Source organism: Prinia subflava, chromosome 2 (genome assembly GCF_021018805.1).
Source record: "Prinia subflava isolate CZ2003 ecotype Zambia chromosome 2, Cam_Psub_1.2, whole genome shotgun sequence".
In the NCBI taxonomy this organism is placed as follows: domain Eukaryota; kingdom Metazoa; phylum Chordata; class Aves; order Passeriformes; family Cisticolidae; genus Prinia; species Prinia subflava.
The window spans coordinates 66,431,329-66,446,081 of NC_086248.1; the positions used below are offsets into that span (position 1 = coordinate 66,431,329).

The 14,753-nt window shown below is 43.9% G+C and overlaps 1 protein-coding gene across 10 annotated transcripts in view; it reads left to right on the forward strand.

Moving 5' to 3' along the window:
• Positions 1-483: 483 nt before the first annotated feature.
• STXBP5 (syntaxin binding protein 5) overlaps positions 484-14,753 on the forward strand; it is a 106,260-nt gene continuing 91,990 nt past the window's right edge. For 4 of the 10 annotated variants that reach the window (XM_063390345.1, XM_063390344.1, XM_063390343.1 and 1 more), the window contains exons 1-2: positions 626-1,223; positions 3,020-3,117. In XM_063390345.1, coding sequence (XP_063246415.1) covers positions 1,071-1,223; positions 3,020-3,117 — 251 coding nt within the window. In that variant the 5' untranslated portion in view covers positions 626-1,070. Of the gene's footprint in view, positions 596-624; positions 1,224-3,019; positions 3,118-14,753 lie in introns of those variants that run through there. The other 6 variants (XM_063390348.1, XM_063390350.1, XM_063390349.1 and 3 more) reach the window with 4 other exon arrangements.

Consider the following 14,753-nt stretch of genomic DNA (forward strand, 5'->3'; position numbering starts at 1 on the left):
CGGCGGAGGGGCGGCGCTGCCCGCGGCAGCCTCGGGCCGGCACCACCTGTTACCTGCCGCCGCCTCCGCCCTGCCGGCGCACAGCGGTCGGGCCCGGCCGCCCCGCCGCACCCCGCCCGCGGCCCGCACGCCGCCCCGGCCCCCGCACGGCGCGGCGGGGCGGGGGAGCGGCTCCGCCACATCCGGGTGCCGCCGCTCTCAGCGCGCATGAGCGGCCGCCCTGCCGCTGCCGGGCCGGGCGCCGCGGTATCGCCGCCGCTGCTCCTGCCCGGGGCGCTGCGCTCCGCGCTGTCAGGCAAGGGGGAGCGACCGAGAGGCGGGGGAGGCTCCCTCCGCGGCAGGAGGAGGAGGAGGAGGAGGAGGAGGAGGAGGAGGAGGAGGAGGAGGAGGATGGTTGTGGGGGCGGGCGGCAGGCGCTGGCAGCAGCCGGGAGAAGCCCCGCTGGTGACTGGCTGTCGGCACACGCAGCTCTGAGGAGGAGGCGCAGGGTGCCGAGGCGAGCCGCGGGGCGGGCGGCTGCGCTGCCGCGGGGGGAGAGGCTGCGGCGGCGGGAGGGGAGCGGCACGCGCACACACGCGCGCACGCACGCGGACGGGTGACAGCGGCGGGCGCCGCGCTGTGAGGGGGCTGCGCGGGGGCTCCGCGGGCAGCAGGGACGAGGAGAGGAGAGGAGCCCGCACGGCCCCGGCGGCGGGAGGGGCGGCCGGGGCGGGGCCAGCGGCGCTCGGGGCGAGCCGCGTTCCCCGGCGGGCAGGGCGCGGGGCGGCCGCGGGCGGCGAGCGTGGGACCGGCGGTGGCGGCGCTGGGTGGGCTGACCGGCTCCTGTTTGCTTGGCTCCAGTCTCCGTCTGCGAGCCCGCGGGCCCCGATGAGAAGCGCCCCTGCGCTGCCGGACTGACGCCTCGCCGCCCTCCCCGCGGACGAGGAGGAGCGCGGCGCCCCCGGCCGCGGGCCGCCCCTGCACCGCCCTCCCCGGCGGGGGCTCGTCTGCCGCCTGAGGGGCGGGCGGCGCGGCGGTGACAGCGCGGCGGCGGCGAGGCCGGGGGAGCGGGAGCGCCGCCGCCGAGGACCATGAGGAAATTTAACATCAGGAAGGTGCTGGACGGCCTGACGGCGGTCTCTGCCGTCGCCTCGGCGTCGTCCGCCGCGCAGCAGCAGCAGGCGGGGAACCGGGAGACCGAAATCCAGGAGACGCTCCAGTCCGAGCACTTCCAGCTCTGCAAGGTGAATGAATGCTGCAGCCCCGAGCCGGCGGGCGGCCGGGGAAGGGGGCGCGCCGCCGCGATGGGCGCTGCGGGCTTTGCTGCTCCGTACCGACCTCGCCGAGCCTGCCCGCCGCTCCTGTTTACTTATTTGGATTGATTATTTCGGGGGCGAAGACGGGAAGAAAGCGGTGGGTGTAGCTGTACAGGTCTCGCTGGCTTTCTTTAGTCATCTTTTTTTGAGAGTTTCGGGGTTGTCGTCGTCTCGGCTCCTTCATGCGAGTAATACTCGCAGCGTTCGGTAAGGCTTCGTAGAAAGAGTTGGATGGGTGAGGGAAGGAGTGATACTTAGCTGTAGTGCAGATCTGTTTATCGTGGCGTTTGAGTAGAAGCCTCTGCTAATGGGCCCGGAGGACAGGAAATCTGCATTATTTGGAAATTATTTATCCTGTTCCTTTACGCCTGAAAAAGGCTTTCGATGTTTGTGGTGGTTTCACTGCAGTGTGTTGCCAAGTTGGTGATGCTGCTATTGCAAATGCTATCTAGAGATGAAGTTCCCGTTTATTTATTTGCTTGTGTGTGATACAGTAGCTGCAGTTTGTGTCTGCACGCTTCAGAAAATGATGCAGCGAATTAACCACCAGCTGTATCCAGAGGAATAAAAGCTGATTGGAATATCAATACTCATTTTTATGTTTGCAGTGCACCCATGGCCTAGCTTGACATGGACGAGCTTGCTTTTTTTTCTGGTATTGCAGGCATTTCTGCTGCTTTCAGGAGTTGGTCACAAAGGATTTGGAGAAGAGCAGAGCTATTGCCAGACTTTATTGAGTTGTGAAATACGGAGAGTTGTGGGGTATGCCTGCAACTTAAGTGAAGTACAAGGAGTGTATCAGAAGTTAGCTGTGCATTTATGAGCTCCTTAAATGCCTCTGCTTTAAGCTAAAGGTTTAGAAATAGAAAAGCTGGCATTTGTATGGCTTAGGATGTGTGCATTTAGAGTGGAAGTAAGGATAGGTGATACTTGTGTTATGTTCTCAGTTCTGACTGATTGCAGCCCGAGAAGTCTAATTGCTTGGTCAATTACCAAATTAGTCTTGGATAACCAAAAAAGCTAAATGTGCCAATAGCTCTGTATTAAGAAAGAATGCTGTGGCTGAGCAGATTTGCTTTTGTTCAGTGAAGTATTTTTTTGTTTTGTCAATTCTGGGGCTGCCAGTTCTCTTTGGGGGAAGTAGAGGGTGAGAGATTGGTTCTGTCAAACTCAAGGTGCTGTTTTTTTCTTTACTGAGCTGAGAGAGGTTGCACTGTCATGTTGGGTCTGTTGGATCGAAATCGAAGTGATTCTCAGAAAAGCAAGTCTAGTAGTTTGTAATAGTTCTGATGACAAGTCTGGCTTTGTTCCTAAACTTGCTAGGAGCACCTCAGATTTTAATAGTTTAGCATCTTTGTTAGAGCAGAAAATAAGATTACTCAGGGAATGAGGTAGATGAAGAAATGAAATGCTTAGTTGATACTTACTTAAGTTGATACTTAAATGCTTAGTCTTTACACAGAAGAAATGGAAGATTCAAATTAAGTTTCAGAAAGTCTGACTGTCACTTGATGCTCAAAGATGAATGAGTAATTATGACTAAAGAAGTCTTTTGTAACTGGTCTGTGTAAAGCAGGTGATTTTCTCAATCTGTGATTAAACTTTGTAGTTCCTTTTCCAATTGTGATTAACATTGAATCCTGTTCTCTAACATACGGTCTTGATTCTGTTTATTTTTGGTATCCTGCTTGACCCATTGTTGCTGCGCTGCTGTGACTTGTTAGACTGTGCGCCATGGTTTCCCCTACCAACCTTCAGCCTTGGCATTTGATCCGGTTCAGAAAATACTGGCCATTGGGACTCAGACTGGAGCACTAAGGCTGTATCCTTTTGTTTTCTGACGTGGATTTAGTGCGCCTCACACAAGTGATGTCTTGATTCAGCTGCTGCAACCATTCGGAAGTCTGGTGGGAACCAGGTATGCAGGAGGGGGGAGAAACAGCAGGCTCTCTTTGCTGTGGGTGGGTGGCTTGGCTGCTTCGGTTGTTCTCTGTGTCAGTTCAAGTTGTGTCAGTGATGTGAGGCACGGCTGCGCAGTCGCTGTTATCTCAAGTTAGTAGATAGATTTTGTAGAGGGTTACTAGCGTGCTGACAACTTACAGCAGCTGACTGCAAATCTAAAGAGAGACGGGCTGAGCTCTGCTTTGTTGTTCTGCTCTATCCTCTGGGGTTGAAATGTTCTGTGCTGCTTGGTGAGGTGGTGTTTGGTTGGTTGGGTTTTTTGTAGGGTTTTGGTTGGGCTCTTTTTGGGTGGTGGACTTGTTTTTGTTGGGCTTGTTCTGAAAATAAACTTTGTAATGCTCTAGTGACCTACTACTACTTCTGTGTTGCCATATGAGGGTTTCAAGTGAGGACAGTATAAAAAGTCCAGGAATTGTATCTTGCTAAAAGCTTCCAAGTGACTGAGAGAAGCGGAATGGATTTGTGAAGTAAAGCACTAGTAACCCTGCTTCTTCTTGTTCGTAAAAAGTGAACTACCCATATGTTTATAGCCATATGGTACCACAGCCATATGCTACTATCCAAGCCATGTAACAACATATGTGTTTAAACTTTTATTTTTAAAAGAAGGTGTCCTGTAGATTTTTTAATCCACACTGCTGTTGCCAGAACCTTTACTTGTCAGCATAGGAGAATGAATTGAATTCTTTGTTGTCCTGAAACTGACTGAATTCTAAACATTATGGGGAAGGCTTAGGCCATCTTGCTAGAGAAATTGACTTAATCCTCTTAAAACTCTAGGTAAATCTAACAATTTCCTTTGGTGTTTCTATTAGTCTCCAAGACGACCTTTCTGGTTTCTTTCTGGTATATCACTACGCTATCTATGAGGTTAATTGCCATAAGAGGGTTGACTTTTAAAAGCTGAAAAACTAGAACTGAAAAACTAGATTTCTATTATGAACTCTCTGGATTTCTTAACTCAGAGCATGAGGAATAGTGGTGATAATGCAATGTTCTTAATGCCATATTTGAAACTACACTTAATTTCATAAATTTCCTTTTTGAAGACATTACAGAGTTGACTTAAATGAAGAGTGAGCTGTGTGTGGGTGGTGTTAATTACTCTCATATTGGTAGAATAGATGAGAAAGCAAAAAGAGACAGAAGTAAGAACTTGGTTTGGAGGCAAAGAAGAGATAAAAATGTACCTGTTTAGAGCTTACTCACCTGTAATTTTGGGCAACATGATGTTGCAGTTTGGGTAATGATGACTCAACAAAAGCTGTTTCTGAGCACTCATCCATGGCTACACTCACCTGTGAATTCGTGGAGTGAGAATTGCTTTCAAAATAACTGAGAGAGGTATTGCAAGATTGTTGGGAAGAAAGCATTACTGTGAGAAAATGACAGAAAATGTATTTTCTATAGAAAGGGAAGAAGTTTCTTGCAGAGGCTGAAATGTTAGTGCTCCTCTAACTTGATGAATATGCTTCTTAGTACTTTGATGCAGTTCTTGATTCTTGGAAGAACTGGTTAAAAGCTCTCAGCTGACAGGGTAGCCCTGTAACCAGACAGCACTGCAGAATTTGCCTATCCTGTGATTACCTCTTTGTGATGGAGGAATGCAGGCAGAAGGAATAGACTCAGACATATTCCCAGTGTAAAAGCAGCCTCTTGCATTCTGCTGGTTTGAGAAGAGTGGGTAAGAGTGAGGCTTGCAAGAAGTGCTTATTTCATTCTATTGCTCAAAGAGAGAGCCAACCCTCAGAATGCTTTGTCTGCTAAGGTTTTTATGAATAATAAATTACGTGCAAGGGTTCATTAAAGAGGGAGCCACTTACTCTTTAAAGCTGCAGAAGTGTTTTAATTGAAATGAGGTATGGACTAGAAAGACTGAGTATCATTAAAATGTTATTCGTTGAAAAATCATAAAAGTGCAATGGAAGTCAGTCCTCATTTTCTTCTGCATTCATGTGGTGAGAGTATAGAAGTCAAGGAATGATTATGTTTTCTTCACAGCCTGGGAGCTGGGTATTAGCGTTTTCCTTGTGTCTTCAGGTGTAGGTACATCTTTTTATGCTTTCTGTTGCAAGTAAGTAATCTGAGGAATGGACAAACAAGTTTGGGGTTTTTTTGGAAAGGATATTAAAGGAAAAATATTCCTAAATCAAGGAGTGAGAACCTGTTTGAGATTTCCTTAATTTGTGAGGAAAATAGTGTTACAGTCCTGATTTGGCTTTGGGCTATTTATCAGCTAACTTCTGTACAGAGGTTCTCTGTATTTGGTCAGTCTTCAAATTGGGTATTTTAAATTTCAAACCAGTATTGATCAAAACAGGTTAATATAAGGAGCTTTGTAAATCACACTCTTATCTCATTCTTCTTTATGAGGACTCTGTTAGCACTACTGAAAGTACAGAGAGACTTCTGATACACAAGTACTAAATGTTTGCAGTATAGTTAAAATTATTTGTAAAAATAGAACTGAAGCTTCTTCTGAAGAACCAAAATCTGTGGTTACAAATATACTGCCAGTTCAATCACTTTGTCTTTCTTTATCTTAGTGGATAAATATACTAAACATCAACACTGTATTGAATCCTCTAAATCCACAAAGTAAATATAAAAATGGTAGTACCTAAATTATAGGTGTCATGTTGCACTAATGGGATTAGAAGTAGAATTACTACTCTGTTAATATTTTTAGCTTCTAGGCTTGATGGGTGTAGTTGGTATCATAATGTGCCAGAGGGGCAACTTGGCCGTTCTATGCCCATAAGCAGCAGGTGATTCTAGATCCTGCAGTGTTAAGAGGGAGAAAAGTCTGTAAAAACAGTAGGAAGAGACTGCTTTCAGTGTAAAACTTTAACTTTATGAGTCATGAAAGTTAGTTTGGGATTATTCACTGGTTTAACTTGAGCAGTGTATCCCTTGTATTCATTTAAAAAAGCTTGATTAGTTACTAAGAAACATTTATAACTCTTATTTAGCTAGGAGTTTTAAACCCAAGCTCTTTGGAGGCAAACATATTAATTAGAGAAGTATTTCCCTGCCCCCAAAAGAACATTTTTAGCAATTAATAACAGAAGCTTTGTTCTGTTCTCAGCTATGAACAACGGCTTGGTTACTTTATGGTGTATAAGGAAAAGTTACAGAGTAGCTTAGTAAAGTAGAAACCTTGAGTAGGCTGATGTGACCCTCTTCCTGACACTAGGATCTGTTAAAAACAGCCAGGCTGTTGGATTTTGTTTTCTCTGTTGCAAGGAAGATTGAGGGATGAGGTAGACAAAAGGGCAGAAGCACTGTGCTGAGCAGCATAAAATCTCAAATGATTCCTCACAAGTAGTGGCACTCACCTGGACATGCTGGTCCGGTTGTGCTTCTGAGTTTGCAGTGCTGGTTGGAGGATACTTGTTCCAGCTGTCTGAGGTGTGTGTCTTGGCTGGTGGCCTGCTTCTTGTGTGGCAGTTCTGCCTCAGGCTCCCTCTTCTCTGTGCTGGCTTTTTGTGGCTGTGATCCCCACAGGAAGCAATTGTGCTCACTGTTGATTTCAAACTGCTATTGTCGGTGTCAGCTGCTGGTGGCCTCTTTTGTCACTGCAGGTCAGTATCTTTGATTTTCTCCATATTTGAAGGGATTTAGCTGCTGTTACCACGGTGGCTTTCACCTCTTGATCTACTGTTGCAGCATGTGAGATATCAAGTAGTTAAAAATTCATCTCTGCTTTGCTTCTTTTCTGTGTGTGCCTGAACCATTAAAGTAGGACATATAGTCCTCTGTCTTAAGAAAGTTTTGTGTATAATTGGCTGTGCTTTGTTTTCCCAGCAGATACCAAAACTTTCTAATGAGTCAGAGTTCAGTCGATCTACTCAAGGTTTAACTTGGTGTAGTTGGTTAGACTTTACCCCGTGACATCCTGGCAGTGCTCATAAGTAACAGCCGTGCTTCTGTGGTCTGCATTGCTTTTGCTCCTCTGCTTAGAAGGCCCTCTGGAAGCCTAATGTGATCTGAACAGGGGGGTGTGTAAACTCTGAAGAGGCTAGAGAAAGATGTAATGAACTTTTTCAGGATTTTTTTTGCCTTTAGGTTGATGTTACCTCAGAAGTTTTAAGTCCAGGACCCCTTACAATTAATAATAATAGTCAGCTGAGCATTTTTGTTTGCTTTTATAAGGTAGAATAAACTTTGAAGATAAAGCAGAAATATTGAAGGAATTCTCCTGGTCCCTGCTGATTAACTGCTCCATCTTAAACAAGTTTCTTCATTTTTCTGCACATTAATTTCTCTATAGCAAAACTAGGACAATATATCAAATTATATGTTTTGTGATAGTCTCCCAGCATGAATACAATGTCTGCTGGTGCTTCATGCCTTAAAAATATGCATTTGCAGCATGAAGTTCAGCCTCTTTGTTGATAGAGGGAGTTCTAGAAAGGAAGACCATTTTCACTAGAAATAATTGAGAACAGAGGGAATACCTGTAGAGTAAGTGTTTTACCTTCCACACAGACCAAATTGTGCCTTTGACTCTTTATTCCCAAGCAGAATAGGTTATTTAATTAAAGTTGGCTCTTTTTTTTCCCCCTTGCAGACCAAGTTCACAGGAAGGAGAAAAATTGGATTGTTCATCATTCCATCATTAAAAATCAGAAGATTCCAGTCATCCTGAATGTCAGTATCTGTTAATTTCCCCACAGTCTTTTCAGCACTAAAAGATGACTTGTGCAAGCAAATGGCTGAAGATTTTATTTCTATTTATAAGTTGTTTGGGGTGTATAAAGCTTGTTTTCTGTGATTTCCATTTTCCAGCCTTTTTGAGAACTCACTTTTTAAAAAAATCAAATAGCTCAAAAGCCTGGGTATGTGGTTCCATGCAGTCAGTTTCTGATGAAGTGCTTGTTGCAGCATCTGGATAGCTTTGCTGTATATGTGTAGTACAAAATTCAAGCAATTTGGTAAATTCTCCGAAGCTCTAACAAAATTTCCAAGTGGTGGTGTGATTATGTCCATTAAAGTTACTTCTCATTTGGATCATTCAGACTTTGCAAGGCAGTCTGACTGATTTTGTTCCGTATGGAAATATCAGCCTGAGATACTTGTGAGTTGGGGTTTTTGCTTTTTGGGTATTTTTTCATTGAAGTAGTTATGTACTTGCTCTTTCTTCTCTGTAGTAGCTCTACACTGGCAGTAGACAGTGGCTGGAGTTGTTTAGTGTATTGAAAGATTTCAGTTTTTTAAACAGCATCCAACTGAAGTTTGCACATCTTGAAGTGGGATGCTGAACCAGATGAACCTGAGTGATCCTTTCTGACCTAAATTGCTCTGTAATTCTGTTGGCTGTGTGATTATACCAAATTTGAACTGAAGTGCTCTTTTGTGGATGGTCAGGGTCTTTTGGCATTTGTACACTGAAGAAAATGGTCTCGACCCTTATCAGTAGTACTCTGGACTTTGAACAAATATGGCTGTTCTGGGAAGAGTACTTTGGTAAAGCTATTAAAAATATTGCAGTTGTGTCATATCAGAGAGACATTGGGATTATTTATTATTAAGAAAATATTTATTGCCTGCCTTGCCACTCAGTTCACACAGAGTAGTTTAAACAAGTAAACTACTTTGCTTAAAGCATATTTTAATCTTGTCACATTTCCATTTCTTTTAATACTACTGCATTTCTTCTTGTATCATCCAGCACTTTGTTCATGTGGCTATTGTTATCTTAGTTAAAAATTCCCACCCTCTAAATGAAGAAAATCAGCTACTTTTGGGTATTCTGAAATGAAATAGGGCCAAAATGAGTGGTGAGGCATGCATCTCCTAAAAGTGCATGGAATTAAAACAGCTGAGTCCTACACAGAGAAAACTTTGACTGAATTTTTTATAATAAATAAGATCATGTTCTTCTAAAATCTGTGGTTTTACTTTTTGGGAAACTTAGTGTGCTGGTTTTGGCTGGAGCCAAGTTAGTTTTCTTCACAGTAGCTGGTATGAGGCTGTGTTTTGGATTTGTGCTGGAAACAGTTGTGATAATGCAGGGGTGTTTTCCTTCTTGCTGAGCAGGATTTATACAGAGCCAAGGCCTTTTCTGCCTCTGGCCCCACCCTACCAGTGAGCAGCATGGGTGTGCACGAGTAGCTGGGAGGGGACACAGCCCAGGACAGCTGACCCAAGAGATATTCTATACCATGTGGTGTCATGCTCAGCATATAAAGCTGGAAGAAAAAAGAGGAAAGGGAAGATGTTTGAAGTGGTGACTTTAGTCTTTCCAAGACACTGTTACACATGATGGAGCTCTGCTTTCCTGGAGGTGGCTCCTGCCCACCCACAGGAAACAGTGAATGAATTCCTTGTTGTGCCTTGCTTGTGTTTTTCTCTCATTTCCAATTTTCTCTCTTTTCCAATTTTTTTCCCCATCTCACCAGAGGGAATGAGCAAGTGTCTGTGTGGAGCCTAGTTGCTGGCTTGGGTGAAACTGCAACAATCCTTTATGACACCCAATGTGTAGCTCAAAGGATTTGAGATAATGAGAGGTTTGACTGGAATGTGCCAGATTGAATTTATAGCTGTAATTGCTGATTAGCTATTAATTGGCAGATGCTTGTCAGGAGCCTTGCCTGCCTGGCTGTACATTGGAGTCCAGTGCTCATTAGTGGCTGGTTTTTGCTCTCGCTGCTGCTGTGCTGTTCAGGGAATGCTGTGACAAAGTGTTGGCGATGTGCCGGGGCTGGCAGTGCCCAGGACTCGCTGTGGGTCTGTGCCGGGGCTGGCAGTGCCCAGGACTCGCTGTGGGTCTGTGCCGGGGCTGGCAGTGCCCAGGACTCGCTGTGGGTCTGTGCCGGGGCTGGCAGTGCCCAGGACTCGCTGTGGGTCTGTGCCGGGGCTGGCAGTGCCCAGGACTCGCTGTGGGTCTGTGCCGGGGCTGGCAGTGCCCAGGACTCGCTGTGGGTCTGTGCCGGGGCTGGCAGTGCCCAGGACTCGCTGTGGGTCTGTGCCGGGGCTGGCAGTGCCCAGGACTCGCTGTGGGTCTGTGCCGGGGCTGGCAGTGCCCAGGACTCGCTGTGGGTCTGTGCTCTGGCCTAGGCTGGCCGGCACTGCAGCGTGGGCCTCGGTCACAGGGACCTGACCCGCGGATGGATCCATGAGGCAGAGGAGATGTGGAAGCAGCTGTGGCTGTGTCAGTGCAGCAGCAGGAACACCTCTGAAGGGCCGGAGGCCCAGGGTCAGTCTGTGCTGCTGCAGGTAGATCACATCCGTACCTGTGGGTAAGCCCATGCTGGAGCACCTGAAAGCCATGGATAATCCCACAAGACAGCAGGTATTCCTCTGGAAGGACTGCAGCCGTGGGTAAAGCCACATTAGAGCAGGTTGATCTCTGAAGGGTCTGTGGGTAAGGCCATGCTATAGCAACTGTGGCTGTGGGGAAGCTGCAGGTCTTTCATTGGGAGCGTTATTGCATATACTTTAACTCTACTAATACAACTTTTAGTAGTAATTGCTTTTGTTCAAAAAACCTGAAGTATAGTTGTATTGGAACTCATGCTATAATCTACAAGAATGAACTTTACAATGAAAACTTCCCTCTAGGTATTTTACTGACAAAGCAGAAGCTTAATGGGTATAGCCTTGCAGCTTCAAATTTGCTGGGTGATATTGAACCTGGAGAAGGAAATATTTGGAAAGCATGCAAAGTTTGTAAGCTTGCGGGTTACTGTAGAACTACCATGGTTTGTTTCCTTGTACCACTTTGCTATTTGTGAAATGTGGGAAATACCCTTTTTCTGACCCAGAGATGTGGCTCCTGAGAGGCGTTTTATAGACTTTTATTCCATTTTCAGTCTCATGAGAAGGGTGAGACGGTACAGATGTTACAATTCCTGCCATCACAATCAGAAGCCAAACTATTTCTTTGTTACAATACCTCATAAATGTTTTTCAGCCTATTAGCTTTTGCCACACAATGCTGCTAATACTTTTATCACCAATCACCTATTATTTTGCCCCACATGGTCTTGCTACAGTGCATCTTTCACAGTTCTAGTTCTCCAAAATATCTAGTCTGCTTGCAAGGCCATTGTTTGAAACTTGTTTCCAGTTCAATTTCTCTCTCAACAATGTCTTCTCTATTCCATGGCCTTTCTAAGTCAGCACACCTTATCTCAGAGTTTGCATACAGATGTACAAGACCATGTGAGCTTTCAGTTAGGCTTAGAGAATCCTCTACAAATCCATTTCTCACACTAAAACACTGAGGTGGTATATGGATTGTGTGACCTGATGAGGTTAGGTCACACAATGCGAGGCGTGGCCAAACTGTAATTGGAAATTGGATGGCTGGAGCCTGGCTTAGGCTTTCAGACTTGTGGTACACTGCTCAATTCACTAAGATCTTAATTTGGCATTTTGCTAGATTTGTTCTTTCTTGATCACTGTGGAATGGCTTTTAGAATTGAAGTGGCATTATTGCTGCAGGGATGACATGAGCAGTTTTAATATTCACATCTGGAAGAACAGAAGCGGCTTAAGATTTGAGATGTGATAAAGAAAGCATGAAGGCACAAATCAAGGTTGCAAACCCTTCCTAACAAACTTTGTTGGACAGAAATTTTGTAACTGCATTAGACTTTTGAGTGTCCAGGTCCCTTTGTTGTACAAAGGTTTCAAAAGGCAAAGGCAAGTCTTCTTACACAATAACTAAGGTGACTAGAAGTTGGATTATCTATGTAGAATCTCAGTGAAAAACAGAATAAAACTTGCAAATTATTACATTCAATATGAAGATAAACAGAGCTGCAGGACATGGATTTTGGGAACCGTTCACTTTGCCCTTTATTTTAGCTGTCTGGTAGTGGTTTTCAATTTGAAAAATATTGGAGTTTGTAACAGTTTTGAGAGCGTTCATACTGTGATAGGTCTTTAATCTGTTGGGTCTTCCCTCTTCCTCTTGCTCTCAGTGTGCCTATCTTAAAATGTCCCATCAAACTGATCATAGTTTTTTTTTTTTTTTTTTTTTTTTAAACCACAATGATCAGTATGATGAACTTTGCAGGTTCTTGATCCTGCAAAGTTCATCTCACTAAGTAGGCAAGACTCTGCTTTCCCAGAGATCCAGTAGTTTGACATGGAGTAATTTGTTTGCCAGCCTGAGGAGTAGGTTTGTGTTACTTTTGAGGCAAAGCTGCATTGCTTACCCATTGCCTGTGTGCTGTCTGCCAGCAGCTTTTGGAGTTCCCTTATTTTGCTGACCCATAAGTTTCAGTTGTGGTATTGTAATTGGCACTTGAATGCCAGTCAAGTGTTACCTCGTAGTATTCATGATAACTTAGTGACCCCATTCATGTCAACGCCTCTGCCATAGGCACTTGTTAATTGTACAGCTTATGTGTTTATCAAAGGAAGCGCTGAGTTACCACCACTGTTGACTTTCAGTCCAAATACAGGTGAAGGCCTAATGACAAAATTTAAATCTCTGTCAGTGTTATCTGTGTTACTGAATTTAGACACATTAAAATAATGAAGGTCTTGGAAACAGCTGAAACAGAAATATTTCAGAAGAGAGGACTGGTAGAGTGGTATTTATTTAGTAAATTTCTAAAATATGTAGCAGTTCTGGCAGCCTCTGGGGATTCATACTGAATCCTGATTCCTTGTGATTTTTACAATGCATTTATGAAATTACTTTTTCTGTGGTTGTTGTTTAGTTCTGGCACACTGATGTTCAGTTTAAGACTGACACAAATGACAACCATTTTGTCTTCCACTCAAAAATCTCTCCTTTTAAGAAATTCTAAAACTGGCTTTGTGTTGAGATCTGCGCAGTGGAATGACATCCTTGGTCTGTGTACTACTTATTTTAACTTAATTGCTTTGTGCAATGATTCAGTGTATTTTGAATCCCTAAGCTTTGCTTAAATAAAAAAATCTAGTCATTGAAAGTGCTTATATTGAGGCAACCATATCAATTGCTGCATTAAGATTGATTTTAATACTGTATTAGTAATTTTTTTTTAATATCAGGAGTAGGTCCTGCATAGTCTTCCATCCATAGTCTTAGTATTCTTAATACTAAGATTAAGTAGTTCTAATCTTACAGATTTTTACTTGAAAGATTTGAGATTTTTATTAACTTTCTATTACTTAGAGGTGTTTCTTTGCTTTGAATTCTATTTTGAGTGCCAAGAACCATGAAAGTAGGTGAAACTAAAAATGTATGTCTGCAATTATAGAAAAAAAAGTGCTTTTCAGGAATGCTAAGTTCACAGAATCACAGAATCACAGAATGGGTGAAGTTGGATGTGACCACTGGAGGTTATCTAGTCCATTCCCCCTGCTCAAACAGACTCCTCTAGCACATGACTCAGGATTGTGTCCAGATGGTTTTGTCAAAACATAAAGCCAGAAGTTCTTGTAATAATAATGATGCAGATCTTGTAATACTTGAAAAAGGGCAGTCCAAAGTGCTGCAGTTTGCCAAATCAATTATTTGATTGTTGTTGTACAGAAAGAAGTTTACAGCTTGATAGAAATAATTCAAGGGTACTTTATTTGCCAGTTGTGCTAAGTGTCTGGGATTTTGTTTCTTAAACACCTTAAAAAGGTAGTAACAAAACCTGATATATGTTTAGGAAACCTGAAGCTTAATTTTCTTCTAGGATTGATATAATATAGTAGCAGTGGCCACTGCTTCCATGTGCACAGTAAATCTTTAGCCCATCCCACTCAAACCACACAATTCTCTTACAAGCAGTGCTGGTGGAGAGTGGTGTTTAGGTTCTCCACCAAGAAGGCTGTAGATCAAACTCACCCTTTTCTGAGGTACCTCACGGATTCTCCAAGAATGAATTGTCATTTCCTGCTTTATATTCTCCTATAAACTCCATAGGAGTTTAACTTTGCAACTTTGTAAGCCAGGGAACTAAAGAGATGGTGCAGATCCAAAGGAAGTAATATGTTTGTACTTCTGCTTAGTGAGCTATTATTTTATTTTGTGTGATTCATAGTATTTAAGCAGGGGTTTGCATTCCATAGCCTCTTGAAGCTGCTGTTTGGCTTGTACTCGGTATGTGTACAAGTAACCATATCAGATTTTTGGCTCACATAATAATGATGAGGGTAACACGTCAAAAGTAGGCAACTAAAAAGATCATCCAGCTGGTGTCCAATGTTTTTGCTAACAGTTTCTACTGTAGGCCTTCCCTGTTTCCCAACTAGTAACAATGACTCGGAGACAGTAGCAGCAGATGGACAAAACTTATTTGCATTTTCCAACTTGCTCATTAGGGGGAAAGATGGAATACTATGTATTTTTTGTGATCACTTAATGTTCAATTGATAGCATTAGCATGCCTGTCTTAGTTTTTAAGCATATGGTCTATCCAGTCATACTACCTTGTTCAACAGAGCAGATGTTCATCTTCACAGTTGAAAAACATTCTTAGCTGGACTTTGTAATGTTGATGTTTGAGGTACAGTTACTAAGCTTTAGTGATGCTTATTAATGTGGTGAATGGCTGCAAA